The sequence below is a fragment of the Chiloscyllium plagiosum genome, chromosome 3 (genome assembly GCF_004010195.1).
Source record: "Chiloscyllium plagiosum isolate BGI_BamShark_2017 chromosome 3, ASM401019v2, whole genome shotgun sequence".
Classification (NCBI taxonomy): Eukaryota; Metazoa; Chordata; class Chondrichthyes; order Orectolobiformes; family Hemiscylliidae; genus Chiloscyllium; species Chiloscyllium plagiosum.
Genome location: NC_057712.1, coordinates 98,339,931 through 98,356,514, shown reverse-complemented (window position 1 = coordinate 98,356,514; position 16,584 = coordinate 98,339,931). Strand labels below are relative to the sequence as shown.

The following is a 16,584-nucleotide window of genomic DNA, read 5'->3' as shown; positions in this document are numbered from 1 at the left end:
CATTGCAAAGGGAATTGAATGCAAAAGTAGGGAGGTTATGCTTCAGTTATACAAAACACTGGTGAGATCATGTTTTGAATACTGTGCACTGTATTGATCTTCTTGGCATTGGGGATTTTGCACCGAATATTCGGAAATGAGCCTAGGCAGGTAGAAGGAGTGTCAGTGCGGAAGCCTTTTGAAATTAGTGGCCATTATTCAGTTATATTTTAGATAGTATGAAAACGGATAAGGATGGGTTGGGAATAAACTCCAAACTGGGGAAAGGCAAATTTTACTAAAATAAGATAATAATTTGGCCCAAGTGGACTAGAAGCGACTACATGCAGATAAAGTTGTGTCAGAGTAGTGGGAGGCATTCAAGGAGAAATAGTGTAAGCACAAAACAAATATGTTCCCATCAAGACAAAAGATAGGACCAAGACCAGAGAATCCTGGATACCAACGGATGTAAAAGTTAGGATTAGGAAAGATAAGACAGATCCAGTGATCTCAATTCAACAGAGTCCCTGGAAGAGTATAAAAATGCAGTGGGGAACTTAACAAGAAAATTAGGCATGCAAAGAGAATGCGTGAGGAAGCACTGGCAGGTAGGATAAAGGAAAATCCAAAAGAGTTTTTAAAATACATGAAGAGCAAGGGAATCACACAGCAGTGCAGGGCCCATTACAGACTACCAAGGTAATTCCTAAATTACCCGGAAAACTCAGTGAATACCATGCACAGTCTTCACAATCAATGTGGATGACATAGGTAAAAACATCAGGGTAGAAGACTGTGAAATATTAGAAGGAATTAAAATAGACCGAGGATTTAGCAGCCGAAACTGTGGCCTGGATGAGATGTATCATAGTCTGCTCTTGGTAATGTTGATCTTGCTTTGCACAACTTCTGTGCAGTTCGAACCTGTATGTCTCGCTCTGTCTAAGCACCCGATGATCCGTATGTCTTTGTTAGCTAAGATCTCTCTGTAATGTTCACAAAACAAAGCTTTTCACTGTATATAGGTACATGTGACTACAATAAATCAAATCAAATCAAAAAGCTGATGGAATCCAAGCTAAAGGCATTTTGGATCCAAACTTGGCCAAGAGGCAGGAATCTTTGAGGAGAAAGTGAGGACTGCAGATGCTGGAGATCAGAGCTGAAAATATGTTGCTGGAAAAGCAGGTCAGGCAGCATCCAAGGAGCAGGAGAATCGACGTTTCGGGCATAAGCAAGGCGGTGCTGAGTTCGAGAGATTTGACTGAGACAATGTGGGGGGAGGGGAAATGAGGAAACTGGAGAAATCCGAGTTCATCCCTTGTGGTTGGAGGGTTCCTAGGCAAAAGATGAGCCGCTCTTCCTCCAACCGTCGTGTTGCTATGGTCTGGCAATGGAGGAGTCCAAGGACCCGCATGTCCTTGGTGGAGTGGGAGGGGGAGTTAAAGTGTTGAGCCACAGGGTGGTTGGGTTGGTTGGTCCGGGTGTCCCAGAGGTGTTCTCTGAATCGTTCTGCAAGTAGGCAGCCTGTCTCCCCAATTTAGAGGAGGCCACATCGGGTGCAGCGGATGCAGTAAATGATGTGTGTGGAGGTGCAGGTGAATTTGTGACGGATATGGAATGATCCCTTGGGGCCTTGGAGGGAAGTAAGGGGGAGAAGTGTGGGCGCAAGTTTTGCATTTCTTGCGGTTGCAGGGGAAGGTGCCGGGAGTAGAGTTTGGGTTGGTGGGGGGGGTTGACCTGACGAGGGAGTCACGGAGTCAAGAGGCAGGAAGCAGAGTGGGACAGTAGAAGTATGTTTCTGTGACTGAAAGTCTTTCTTCAGTGTAGTTTCACAGGGCTCGATGCTGAGACCCTTGCTGTTTTGTGTTGCACATTATTGATCTGGATTTAAATGTCAGAGTAATCAAAAAGTTAGCAGATGACAGAGTAATGAGGAGGATAGCAATAAGGTTATCAAAGCAGGAGGTTATCAAAGGACTGGTCAGCTGGGAAATCCAATTCATTCCAGAACAATGTGAAGTAATTTTCTTGGGAAGAGCTAACAAGGCATGGGATTACAAAATGAATGATAGGACCCTGAAAAATACTGAAGATCAGAGGGACCTTAGTCTGAATATCCATTGATCCCTGAAGTAGCAGGGCCAGCCAACAAATTGTAGAAGACATTTGTAGAGGAGATTCACCAGATGGTGCCAGGGCTGGAGGTTTGAGTTAAAGTAAAAACTGAATAGACTGGGACTGTCTTCCTTGCAGCAGCAAAAGTTGAGAGGGGTCTTACAGAGGCCTTATGCAGAGCATAGATGGGGTAGATAAGCGAGCATTTTTTGATTAGTAGAGGGGTCAATGACCAGAGGGCGTGAGTTAAATGTTAGAAGGAAAAGCCTAAGAGAAGAAACGATGAGTTTTTTTTCCAAAGGCTGGTAGGAGTCTGGAGCTCTCTATCTGAAAGAGTAGTTGAGTCAGAAGTTCTTCTAATATTTAAGCAGTATATGGCCATTTACTTGCATTGTCATAGGCTCCAGCGCAATGGGCCAAAAACTGGAAAATGGAATTAGTGTCAGATCTCTGTTGACTGGTGTGAACACATTAGGTCGAATGCCTTCAGTTTTGTAAATATCCATGAATCTTATTTAAGGAAGGATGTAAGCACGCTAGAGACATATCAGAGCTGGTTTATTTGACATATTTGGAATCGGTGGATTGTCTTACGAGGAAAGGTTAGACAGGCTAGGTTAGTTTCTGCTGGAATTTAAAAAATTAAGAGGTGACTTGATTGAAAAGTACAAAATCCTGAGGATGCATGTGACAATGAAATTTTCTTTTCTGGGAGAAACAAGAACTGGGGAGTGTGTGGAGTGGGGGGGAAGTGGTCACAGTTTAGGCATAAGAGGTCACCACTGAAGATAGAGACAAGGAGAAATTTTCTTTCAGAGAATCATGAGTATCTCAGAGTATCCAACCAGAACTCTACCAACTAACACATCGACTTGGACCCCATCTACCACCCTCTGAGAAAAAGAACAAGAAGTGATATCACCAACACAGGAAATGACATCACCAACCCAAGGAAACCGAAACACATAAATAGAAAGCGGGATATAACACCAGTGCTTCACTGGAGGGTCACTGATGATGTTACCTAGTATCGTGAGGAAAAGTCTGAAAATGAACCTTCCAGCTCAGTGAGCAAATTTACATCCAGAGTATTGAGTCTTTGACATTCTCCTCAATAGTAGAACAAAGTCTTTGAATTGATTTAGGACAGAGGTAGATGGATTCTTCACAAGGAAGGGGTGAAAGTACATGGTAGGTAGGCATGAATGTGTAATAACCAGATCAGCCATGATCTTACCAAATGCAGGAGTAACCTTGAGGGGCCGAATGGCCCATTTCTGCTCCTAATACGTATGTTTGTAAGCTCCTAACACGGGTACAAACTCAGAAGGGGCCAATGATGTCGGCTGATTTTAATTTGTTTATGGGATTTGTTTATTATGCTGGTTGGGCCAATATTTATTTATTCAGTACCCATTGCTATTGCCCTGGAAAAGGTTGTGGTGAGATGCCTTCTTGAACTGCTGTGAAGACCACTTCATGTTGGTACATCCCAAGTGTTGTTAAGGAGGATTTTGACACAGCAACAGTGAAGAACCAGCGATATATTTTTAGATCAAACTAGTGTATAGCTTGCAGGGAAAGCTACAGGTGATGGTGTTCCTATATATTGACTGCCCTTGAGCTTCCTAGTGGTAGACGCTAGAGTTTTGGAAGGTGCTGTCTAAGGAGTTAGGCGGTCTGAGGATTCAGGGGATTGTCATGCATCTTGTAGATGGTATGCACTGTGTTGGCCAATGACAGAGTGAGCATGGAAGGTGTTAGCTGGGGTGACACTAATATGGTTGAAGCATTCATCAAATTGCTGTTTATGCTGTTTGACATGGCAGGAGCCTGGTGTTACAGGTTCACCAGATTGGCAGCTCATTTTTAGGTATACCCGGTGCTGCTCCTGAACTCTCCACTGAACCAGAGTCGATCCCCTGGCTTGATGGTAATGGTTGGGTGGGGGTTATGGTGGGCCACGAGTTGCAGATTATGCTGGAGCACAACTCTGCTGCCATTGATGGCCCACAGTGCCTAATGCATGCCCGGACCTGAGATACAAGATGTGAAGGCAGGACTTCATCTCCAAGGACCATGCATTGGTATGTGGTTACTTATACCATCGTGGACAGTATGTTTTTCCTTCTTGTTTGTTCCCTCACCACTGGCCACAGACCCAGTCTAGCGGCAATGTCATTTTAGGACTCAGTGAGCTCAGTCAGTAGAGGCATTACCAAGAGACTCTTGGTGGTGGACACGGAGATTTGCCACCCAGAGTACATTCTGCATCTTTGCAACGCTCAGTGATGCCTCCAAATAGGGTCCAACATGGAGAAGCACTGAGTCATCTGCCCAGGGATGGGTGGGTAGTAAATGGCAACAACAGGAGATTTCCTTGTCCCTGTTTGATCTGACTTCATGATGTAGAATGGGGTCCAGACTAAACGTTGAGGACTCTCAGGGCAACTCCTTCTCGACTGTATACCAGTGGGCAGCCATCCCTGGTGGATCTGCCTTGACAGGGGTATGGGGCAAACTGAGGGATGGTGATGGAAGAGTCTGGAACATTGCCTGTAAATCATGACCATGAGCAGAAATCACAGGGCCCGATCCCTGATGACCTAAACATAGCAGCACCACAAACCCCAACCCAAGAGTTGTGGTCCCCTAGAGCCATGTGTCCTGGCTTTGCACCTTAAGGTACTTCCACTGCCCCCTGCATGCTGAAAGGTGCGATTGCAGGAGATGGACTGAAACAGGTTGTTCCTTGACTAGTCTGTTGAGCAGTGCTGCCGAATTTGGCACAGGCTCCCAGATACTGGTAAGGAGGATCTGCAGAATCAACAGGGCTGTGCACAGCATTACCATTCTGTCAATGTCAGGTGCACCATTCAGTTTAATTTCTTCAATCAGACTTTTATCAGACTCATCTAAGACGATGAAACCTTTCTTCGCTCTTGAGTCATGAATCATTGGAATTGTCTTTCCCAGAGGGTTGTGAATGTATTGGTGAATATATTAAATATACTTAAGGTTAAGAGAGTAAGATTTTGAGTGTCTTGGAATCAAAGCAAGAGGGCAGGAACATGAAGGAAGAAGACTAGCTACGATCATATTTAGTGGAAGAATAAGCATAACGGACTCAAAAGTTTACTCCTGCTCCTAGTTCTGATGCCCTTTTGAGTGATGTCACTCGCTGAATGTGAATAAAAACACAATCTCACAGCTAAAGCATCAAAACAATGATACACTTGAGCTGTACAGATTAGCTTAAAAATCTCTCCTTTTACCTTTTACAGGCTCTCTTCTTCTTGGGATCGGGGTCACTGATATTATTGCCAGACTTGTTTGTTTAGTCATGCGGCACGGTGGCTCAGTGGTTAGCACTGTTGCCTCACAGCATTAGGGCCCCAGGTTCGAGTCTAGCCTCGGGTGACTGTCTGTGTGAAGTTTGCACATTCTCCCTGTGTCTGTGTGGGTTTGCTCCAGTTTTAGGAGGGAAATCTTGTTTGTTTAGTCATGCGGCACGGTGGCTCAGTGGTTAGCACTGCTGCCTCACAGCATTAGGGCCCCAGGTTCGAGTCTAGCCTCGGGTGACTGTCTGTGTGGAGTTTGCACATTCTCCCTGTGTCTGTGTGGGTTTGCTCCAGTTTTAGGAGGGAAATGGTTCTGGGTGGGTTACTCTTCGGAGGGTCGGTGTGGACTGGTTGGGCCGAAGGGCCTGTTTCCACACTGTAAGGAATCTAATCTAATCTGTAAGGAATCTAATCTAAAAATGATGCTGGAACTAATTTACTTCTCAAAATAATCCCAATTCAAAATAAAAACAGAGAATGTATGAAATAGTCACCGGGTTTGGTAGCATAGATGGAGAGAGAGTGAACGTTTCAGATCTGTGACTTCAGATTCGTAATAAAAGGCCAGCAGACTTGAAAAGCAGCTTCTCGGATTTATGGACGGTGTTTATGGAGCTGTAGTTCCCACAAGCTGAAAACATCATTCAGTGTGTAAAGACTTCAGTTAGCATTGAAAATTTCCCTCAACCTTGCTCAGACTGATCAGAAGAGCGGGGCAAACCCTAAACTACAGATCTCTGCACAGATTCTGAGTTACTGCCTCTGTGATTGGGTGTTTTGATTAGGATTTTTCCGCTGTGATTTCCCTTTCATGAATTTGATAGTTTGGTGTCTTATAACGGTAGTCACAATCCTAAATCTTACAGTGCACCAATACATGAGGTGCTTCAGAAATTAGCTGGAATTAATGAAAGCAAAACAATGCATTTCATTCCATTTCCAAATGTGCCAACCACCCATATTTCATCCCGATGGATAGATCAAAGTAAAATCAGCGATACATTAAAATTTCCTTGCACAGGAACTGACATGTGAACTACCACAGTTCAATTTTAACAACCTAGTCCACTGCCAGCTTTCACCTGATGAATGAAATGAAACGCTGTCAGGGACAAGTGTAATGGTAATGGGACAATGAAAATAGCATAGAATAAGCTGATGCATTTAAGTCCAAACATGAATTTACTTCCAATATTAATATAGTCATTTGTGGACTAACAACAGAAAGGAAATACAATCTGCTAGCTTGCTGGTAAAAGTCCACCGAGTTCATTCAGGGACACCCTCTGGCTCTACAATTTTTAAACAATCGCTCTTACACCCAGTCTCCATCCTGTCAGCATTTGAAAGTACAGCCCCAGATTTATCTGCCAGTTTCCACTTTCACTTTATGACTGTCATAAAATCTAGAACAATATAAATAATGTATCCAATGCTGGGAATCCTCCAAATCTCTGCCACCCTGTACTCAAGAGTCCAGGATGAATCCTCAATCTTCCTCAAATTCTCCCTTACCCTTTGCTGTGTACTTTTACACATCATCTTCTAAATAAACTCTGCAATCGTCTCTTTAATGTGAACAATTCTAGGAAACATCCACCTCTGTGCATAATAAAGCTAATTTACTCTAAAACCACAAGCTTCCATTTTTCAGCAATACATGTACTCTTTTGTTTATTCTTACTGCCCTATTTAGCATTACAATTGGGTCATCTGTGCTGCTAAACAAAAAAAAATCTAAGAGGATTTGTTTATGAATCTGGACAAAAATATAATTCATGGCTAAGTTGTTGATGCGACAAAAAGTAAGAAAAATTATACACATGATATGCTGGTGTAGAAGATGTGCCTTCTTAAATCAAATTATAGGTTTGGCAGAGCAAGCTTGTTCTGCTCCACAGTTTGTGTTGGCGTATAAACTGACAGATTAAACCGCAATGGATATAGAAGCTGAATTTATTGTGTTAGGTTTCACAATGTGACAAACTGACATTGTAAGTCAGTACTGCCATGGATTTATCTAACCCGTTGGTGCACATCTCCTTCACCCCCAGAAACCAGAACATTTCCAGAGCAATATAATGAGGGCTGAACATGCAACACAACCTATTCATGAGGGGATTCAGGAACACAGAATGTTGCCCAATGATTCTAATGGGGCAAGTGCCTCACTCCTTCCCTTGATGTTTATCCTAATAACACACCCGCTATGAAGACCCGAACAATTTTGATGTTTTTACACTACTTCCCATGCATGTCTGCATTATTATTGTTCACATTTTACAAGCTCTGACTGAATCTATGGTCTGCAGCCACAGACTAATCCTAGCCTGTTGGGTATTTTGCATTGTTTCCTTTCAGGCATTTCAGAGTTTTTAAAATATTGGGTATAATCGAGTCCAGGCTTCACACCGAAGTTAAACAATTCTGTCAGAGGAATATTTTTTCCAGGTAATAAGAATTACAGCAATAATGGGCTACGCCTCAATGCTCAAATTGCAGAGGTTAAAATACAAAAGAAAATGCGAGAAAGAAATAAAACTAACGTGAACTTATCCACCTCCAAGGGAAGTGGGTAAACCACTTGTTATAAATGGGACTGGTCTTTTAAATATTATTGAGAGATTGCAGGTCTCCATTTTGTTCGTCACTTTATTTTAAATCACTGGGTTTCTCAAGGCTCAGGAAAATTCGCAGCTTAAAAAGAGGAAAAAGGAGCTGAATCCATGAGATGACTGCCCCTTCTGTCCTGCCTGTCAATGCAAAAAGGCAGAAATGCTTCAACCAGACCGAATGAGCAACACTATGCAAGACCCACAATCTTTCCATTCGCCACCACCAAGTCATCGATGTTAGATTCTGCATGATATTCAGGAAACTATGCACTCTGGATTTCTGACCCAACCACAAATTTTTAATCTCACAGCAACACTTAATTCCCAGAAACTGATATTTAACTTGTGCATTATTGGCAACATGTATTGTCAACAAGCCATACTTTTCATTAGGATTCAGTCCATTGATTCAAAATGTTGTAAGAACACAAAAGCAATAGGGTTCCAATCTGACCTTTCCCACTCTCATTATGCCATTATACCACTGAAACGTTGCTTACTTTTTTCCCCCTTGGTGTGATATCCTTTTCGAGGAGCACATGACATCAATGTGCAGCCAAGTCTCATTGCATCAATAATTCTAAATTAATGAAATACTTGGATGAAATAATAAGAAGTGGTCATAAAGACTGGACCAGCCTAGATTTATACATCACTGATACAACCAGAGTGTTTATACACTGTTACCGAGATATGCATAATAATGTCCAAACATCACCACTATCAGCATGAGCAACTACCTTTAATAAAAATGAAATGAAAATCATCTCCAATCCCAAACAAATATTAAACTACTTAATGAAAATCAACAAGCAAAGTTCAAAAGGTCAAATTGTTCACTCAGATAAAAACTTCAAATATAAGAGTCTGAAATAAGGAAATTACAAAATGTAGTGAGGTGCGGTGGGAACAGAGGGTGGGGGAGGGGCAGTGGGGAGTGGGAGAGGGTTAGAAAGTCAGGTGGAAATTTTCCATCCAAATGGTCAGAGATATTAACCATTAACTAACATTAGCCACTGAGGTGAATCAGGCTAATGGATTTCAGAGGCAATTAATGTGGTTTATGGAGCTAAAGGATTCTGCATTATAGTGACATGGAAATTGATCAGTTAATAGTTTTGAAAAACCTTAAAACCTTTCCCTGTTCCTGAAAACTCTAATACATCCTACAATGTTCTTGGAAAGCCTATCCCTAAATGTGTGCTGCTCAATAATCAGAGGTTCAATCTTGATTATTATTATTATTAAAACTTTTGAATCAGTGTAACTTTAATTTAGTAGGGAACCTATGACACTCTGTATTTGCTATTCAAGTGGTACCACACACCAACCACAGTCGGAGCCAATTACAGCAAAGTTTTACATTTTCAATAAAGAAAGGCCCTTTGTTTTTAATACCATGTCCTCTTTTCCCTTGAAAGTCTAACTCCCAATTAGATTACATATTAGATTACTTAGCGTGGAAACTAGTCCACACCGACCCTCCGAAGAGCAACCCACCCAGACCCATTCTCCTACATTTACCAAGGAGCAGGAGAATCGACGTTTCGGGCATGAGCCCTTCTTCAGGAATGAGGAAAGTGTGTCAATTCTCCTGCTCCTTGGATGCTGCCTGACCTGCTGTGCTTTTCCAGCAACACATTTTCAGTTCTGATCTCCAGCATCTGCAGTCCTCACTTTCTCCTCCTACATTTACCCACTCACCTAACACTGCAGGCAATTTAGCATGGCCAATTCACCTAACCTGCACATTTTTGGACTGTGGGAGGAAACCGGAGCACCCGGAGGAAACCCACGCAGACAAGGGAGAATGTACAAACTCCACACAGAGAGTCGCCTGAGGCGGGAACTGAACCCAGATCTCTGGCGTTGTGAGGCAGCAGTGCTAACCACTGCATCACTGTGCCGCCCAGTCTCAGCCTTTGTCTGCTTCCTGATCCAAATCCCCTGCCCTCTTCAACAAGTTACGTGGAAAAATCAATTAGTAGCTCATAAAGTGTAAAACTCAGGAAATAAAAGCCTAAGTAAACCTGTTCATCCCACTAGTTCCTTTTACAAACCATGCTCAATGTCTGTGTCATGAACTCAACAGAATTCATTTCAAAGACAAACCTCCAACATTTGTCCCAATCACCAGTCAAACCCATCAGACACTTAAATTAAATCATTAAAAATGCTCTAATCATACTACCTAAAAGTCCAATCAACACAAAGAACTCTAATGATTTTTGAGATGATTTGTAGCTCAGGTTGATGATAAGTATCTAAGTTAAGCTCACTGAGCTAACTTACATACAAACAATGCTGTTTATCTGAAAGACCTTCCCACTTAATTACTTTGCCATGCTCTTTCCAGTTTTTATTTTTCAAATACGAATCAATTTTCCATTAAAAACAATTAGGATCTTGTGTATCCATCACAGTTTCCGATAGTTTTTTTTGCATGGAAAGAATTCCTAATCTTTCGCTGCATTCCCTTGGTAATGATTGTAAATGTATTGCTCCTGGCTACTGATTCACCAACTGGTGAATTAAAGGTTTCCTCAATTACCTCATCATTACCCTGATCATTCGGAATGCTCACAACTAACATGATCTTTCACACCCTATATTATACATTCAATTTTATCTTGATGAAAACAGCAAAATTATTTCAGCTGTAGGTAAGTTTCCAACCTTATCTTGATGTTACACAATTTCATTTTGTGATAACAGAAGTGCATGGAGCAACAAATTCACAATAAACCATCACACAGTTGCTGTTTTAAAGGATGTGTGGATTCAGCATTTCCTCTATTATAGGTTGCACTTATTTTTCTGTTGCCTCAAAGACACCCTTCCACAGCAGCAAAGTTGCAATGTGGAATAGATCCAAAACAAAAGGAGCTACACATGAGGATACAATTATTGGGAAGACGAAATGACAGGTTACTTAAAATATACCAGAAAGGTTTAACTATTATTGCAGTGATCAATTATTTTTAAATGTCAGGCACAGTATATGACTCTTCCCTACAAACAGGATCAGGAAGAATATTAATCAAAGTACATGGAGGTATCCTGAAAGATCAACGTTTTACCACACACACATCGAAAGTGACAGTCTGAAAATGCTAATTAATGAGACACAAAATGTTTGCCACATCACTTTAGAGACGGTGTTTCTCAAGGACAGTAAGAGGACTAAGACAAATTGTGTACAAAATCCGATCCATTAATTGCTCTTAAATACATGCTCAAACTCTGCCATCTAGAGGTGATATTTGAAAGGCAACGTACTGTCGATCCTCAGTAAAATAATCAATTTGCAACTTTATAATGCAATGTAGGATCAACTCCTGGCATTTCATAAACACTAAAAGCTGTCTGAGTAATAAGCAGACATGTCCTTATTGTGTAACACCCTGTAAAAAGGATTCTTACCAGAATATAAGTTTTTCCGTCATGCCCTTGAATACAGAATCTGAAGCTACACTGAGCAGTTGAAAACTCCTTCAGCCGGCCAGCAACCACAGTCTCCACAAACCAAGATCTAAAGAAAAATTTAAAGCTACATTTCAATCAGTGAACTCTTTCTATTTACTGCGCCACCAGAAGATGATAATTCAAGCTAGGGTAGGATGCACCAGGATGATATCAAAATCTCTTCGATGCATGGAGTGGGTCGTGGGTGGGTGGAGACAGGTAGATTCACACCCAAAAGTCCACTAAATAACTACACAAAAGTCACTTCCAATCACAGGCTGGTTCTCATGTGTAAACTTTGAACCCTTCACAACAAATACAGCCTGTGATTGAAGCAGCAGAAAGATGAGTGGCAGCAAGTCATCAGGCTGCCAGGGGGAATGCTGCAGAGTATGGGTGGAAGGAGAAGCAATGCCAGGACTGGAGAAGGGGCCAAAATGTGGAGAAGTCATGGGGGCAGGGGGTGGGGGAGAGGAAAAAAAAGAGGAGGGAAAAGAGACAGACAGAGAGAGAGAGAGAGAGAGAGAGGATGGGGGGGCAGAGAGAGAGAGGTGAGGAGAGCAGAGGAGAGGAGACAGAGAAAGAGATTTCAAAAGGAGGGAAAGGGGGCGCATAAAAGAAGGGACAGCCAAGTTTTTAACTTTTCCACAAAAGAACAGTGGATGTCATTGGAATGAATTGTGTACCAAATGGATAATTTAATACTGAGCAGGTTTATTTCATAAAGATTTTCATTTATGTGTTGTCATATCTCAAGGTATCTCAGATACCTGAGAATTACCTGAGGCATTGTGACTCTTTTAGTGAGAAATGTGCAAATATTTAGCTGTGATCTCACCAATCCACAGAAAACAGATTACGGTGATAGCGCAAGTTTGTTTTTAAACTTTTGTAGCTAACTTAAGTTAGCTGTCTTGTGCCAATTTCAATACTGAAGTATCTAGAAAGTTATTGCTTTCCTTGCGCTGTGGCTTTACATTTCATGCAGTGGAGATGATTTTAAGGACATTCTTCTAATTCTGTCTCACCTCATTCTAAATATCCTTACATCAATATAAACATAGACTGTAATGTTCATATGTGGCAGCATTACCTAACAAAGAGTTAGTGAGAATAAAGAAAGAGCTTCTGAACACCAAAAGTAGTTCTTGAAAATAAAAATGTAGACATCGAGAAAAAGAATTATGTTCAACCCCCCCCCACCCCCACCAATTCCAAAAAGGGTCTGTGGGGCTACATAGCTGGCTCATTACATGAGAGAAGATTCTATTTCTTCTAATTATTAAAACTGTAATGCTTGATTATAGTGGTCAGTACTAGAGTTAAAGCTGTCAGTCATCATCAATGCCAAAGGTTAATATGATGATCATAGATACATGTTGGAATTATCAATGTGAAGAAACATTACCTTTCATGTATCTGTCTTTTCAAAACTTTACTTGTCAAGGGTTGGACCAGCACCTCGGTGATATAAAATTTAATAGTATCTGTAAGAAAATAATTCAAACATTTGCAATGTAATGGAATTGGTTCAGATCTGTTTGCTTTACACATCACTTGAAAACAAGTTAAATTGTCAGGTGCGCTCATGTCTTTTTAGTCATGCTTATAGTACAACTTCCAGGATCTATCGTTATATTGATCATAAAGTCTAAATTAATAAGGAAAACATCTTTTAAAATTAAAAATATCCAGTTTTGAGATTGACGATTAAAAGCACATGCACTAAAAGAGATATATTAAATATAATGCATTCCTCAAATCCCATACACTGCACCCGACCCAAGACTGTCTGCAAAGAATTTAAGAAGGACTGCCTGTCTTAAAGAGTTAAAAATCACACAACACCAGGTTATAGCCTAACACGTTGGACAGAAGCACTGCTCCTTCATCAGCGCTCCGAAAGCTAGTGCTTCTAAATAAATTGTACACCCCAGTCCAACACTGGCGTCTCCAAACCATGCCTTAAAGAGAGATTTCTGAGTTAGGTCCAAATCTCTGCCCTACACTGGATGTAGGCCTGTGAGTTACACTGCCCTCAGGACCCCTCCCTCCAGCTACTCAGACTGCTTCTCAAAAACACAAGGGGAGAGGTTTAATCTGGACAAAACTGATCCACACATGGAGATGAAATCAGGCTCAAGGGGTTTTCAGTGAGAGCTAACACACACCACACCAATAGTTCATTCTTTATCTCAGCATGCAATCCATTCCTACACAAAAAATGCATCTGGATACAGTGGTGAATAACTCAACATTCACTTCGAAAGCAGGGCCAAGTCTGCCAAGCTACATAATTTAATTGAGTCCACAAATCATTGAATGCAGATGAAGACTTTAAAACCAGAACCATCTCAGTATAACTGCATTGATAAAAATAATGAAGAGCATTCAAACACTGTAAAGCAGCAAAACACTTCTAACTTGCACTGCAAAAAACTTGCTGTCCACTTTGATATATCCACCGTATTTCTCTTCACAATCTTTTTATGCATCTATTATTGATTCTATGTATCTCCTTATATTTCATCCAGGAGAACGGGAGAGACACAAAAAACAACAAAGGAAGTTATGAAATGAGAAAATCTGTCCGGGAATAACAGGGCCAACAGGAGAAGATATATTTAAAAAGAAAAGGTGTAGTGTAGTTGTCTGTGGATGTATTAAAATAGGAGAGACATTATTGGATAATGAACAAAAGGCAAACATGAACTGAAAGTTTTGGGACGAACTTGTATTTAATTTGCTAACAAGGCAGCAGTGTAGAAAATAATAGGGCTTCAGGTAGACAAATCTTCAGAACCTGATAACTTACATCGACAAGTGACATAAACAAAAGAGGAAATTGTAAATTCAATATCTTCCCAGTCTTTACAAATTTAAGAATTTCCCTTTGAATTGGAAAATTATAAATGTCAATTTTCCATTACTTAAATTGGAAAGTGAAAATAGGCCACAAATCTTTCGGTTTAATGTCAAATCTGCTGCTTTTCTCCTCTATGACCCTCACTTTCTCCTTATTTCCTGTCATCCAGTGAAAATCAGATACAAAGAAATGATCACATCACTAAAGAGCAGGTAATACGGATACACGACTTCAGAATTTCCCCGATAAATTGGAATCTCTGACCTTTAGTTAATGACCCACATGCCAGACAGAATTTTCTTTCTCTCCACGAAAATATCACACAATCCTGAAAACTCTGAGCTCACCTCTGAACATTCAAGATTGAGTGAGTTGGGCCTGTACTCAGAGCCATAGTTGTACAGCACGGAAACAAACCCTTTGATCTAACTCATCCACGTCGACTCATTGGAATTTAAAAGATGAAAGGTGATTAGATGACAAAATAAATGCTGAGAGGGCATTTTCCCTTAGGGTGATCAAAGATTAGGAGGTACTGTTTCAAAATAAAGACACTCCCATATAAGATGGAGATGCAGAGAGATATCTTCTCTCAGAGGTTCAGTCGTCTGTGAAATCCTTTTTTCTAGAGAGCAGTGGAGACTGGGCAATTGAAAACATTGACTGCAGATTTGATTTTGATTATTTATTGTTGTCGGATGTAGCGAGATACAGTGAAAAGTGTTGCTTTACATGCTATACAAGCAGATCATACCATTCAAAGTGCATCAGGGTAAGATATGTAAGAGTGAGATCTGCTCGCAAGAGTCGCCAAGCTCTGGTACCATCTTGTCATATTTCTCACTGGTGTTGATTTCTCAAGGATATAAGGCATAGTCAAGCAGTCCATTATCAGATCAATTATGATCTTACTGAATGTCCCAATGGACTGACTGACATACTCCTATCCTACTTCTGAGGATCTTGTATAGATGTTCCTAAACAGGGACAATCAGTCTAGTTCAGAGATATCCATGGTAACTCTGCCAAGACAGTTCTTGGATTGGCACTGATGTAGACAGACACACAACTCCCAGCTCTGAGGCTACATCCGAGTGTTCAAAACCACTGCAACCCACATATCTCCACCCCCTACTCAACCTGCCACCAAGACCCCACATTCAGTTCTGGATTTACATCAATTCTCAAGCATTACAATGGGGGTCAAGTTCGGGAAAAGGTTCAGGTAGCACTGACCTTGTCCCTTTAAGGTCAAGGGGAGAGAGATTCAAAAAAAGGATTTTTATAAGTTCCTTCATGTTGCTCAGTGAAAATCCTGGAAATCCCACTCTAACACCCCATAGGTGTTGCTACATCACCCGGACTACACCAGTTCACCACGGCTTCCTCAGTACCATAAGGGATGGGCAACATATGCAGCTCAAACCAGTGAATGAAGAAGTGAAAACAAATATAATGCAAGTATTTTCCTCTGGTAATGGGTCACTGACAAGAGGTCAGCGAGTTAAAATATATATACACACACACACACATATACATACACACACACATACATACATACACACACACCTTGAACATGCTAACTGAAAGGGAGGTGAAGGCAGATCCTACAGGAACTTCTAAATGACAAGGTATAATGCACTGCACTATGGGTTTAAAAAACATAGGTGTGGGACTATGTCGGACAGCTTGCTCAAAGAGCTGACACAATGGGAAGAGCAGCCTCAAAGACAGAAATTGCAGGAAGAACTCAGCAGGCCTGGCAGCATCTGTGGAGAGAAAGCGGAGTTCACGTTTCAGGTCCAGTGACCCTTCTTCAGAACTGATTCCTCAGTTCCGGGCATTTGGGTCCTTACAATGCGACTAGAATCAAAAATGATACTCTGTGCCTTCAGTCTCCACCCACTAAAACAAATTTGGATAGGAAACAGAGAGAACCCAGTCAAGCTATTCAGCTCAATTTAAAATGAAGTACCAAAGTGGTGGGCTGTTGCCTTGTCCTCAACCATAGCAGTTCAGGCAGCAACCAAGAAGCAGCGAAATCGACGTTTCGGGCAAAAACCCTTCATCAGGAATAAAGGCAGAGAGTCTGAAGCGTGGAGAGAGAAGCTAGAGGAGGGTGAGGGGTGGGGAGAAAGTAGCATAGAGTACAATAGGTGAGTGGGGGAGGGGATGAAGGTGATAGGTCAGGGAGGAG

The 16,584-nt window shown here is 41.3% G+C and overlaps 1 protein-coding gene across 1 annotated transcript in view; it reads right to left on the bottom strand.

Annotated features, from left to right (window-relative positions):
- ube3d (ubiquitin protein ligase E3D) overlaps window positions 1-16,584 on the bottom strand; it is a 164,224-nt gene that overhangs the window by 120,010 nt on the left and 27,630 nt on the right. The window contains exons 6-7 of the mRNA XM_043686945.1: window positions 12,930-13,008; window positions 11,480-11,588 (exon numbers count right to left, since the gene is read on the bottom strand). Of these exons, the coding sequence (XP_043542880.1) occupies window positions 11,480-11,588; window positions 12,930-13,008 (188 nt within the window). The remainder of the gene's footprint in view (window positions 1-11,479; window positions 11,589-12,929; window positions 13,009-16,584) is intronic.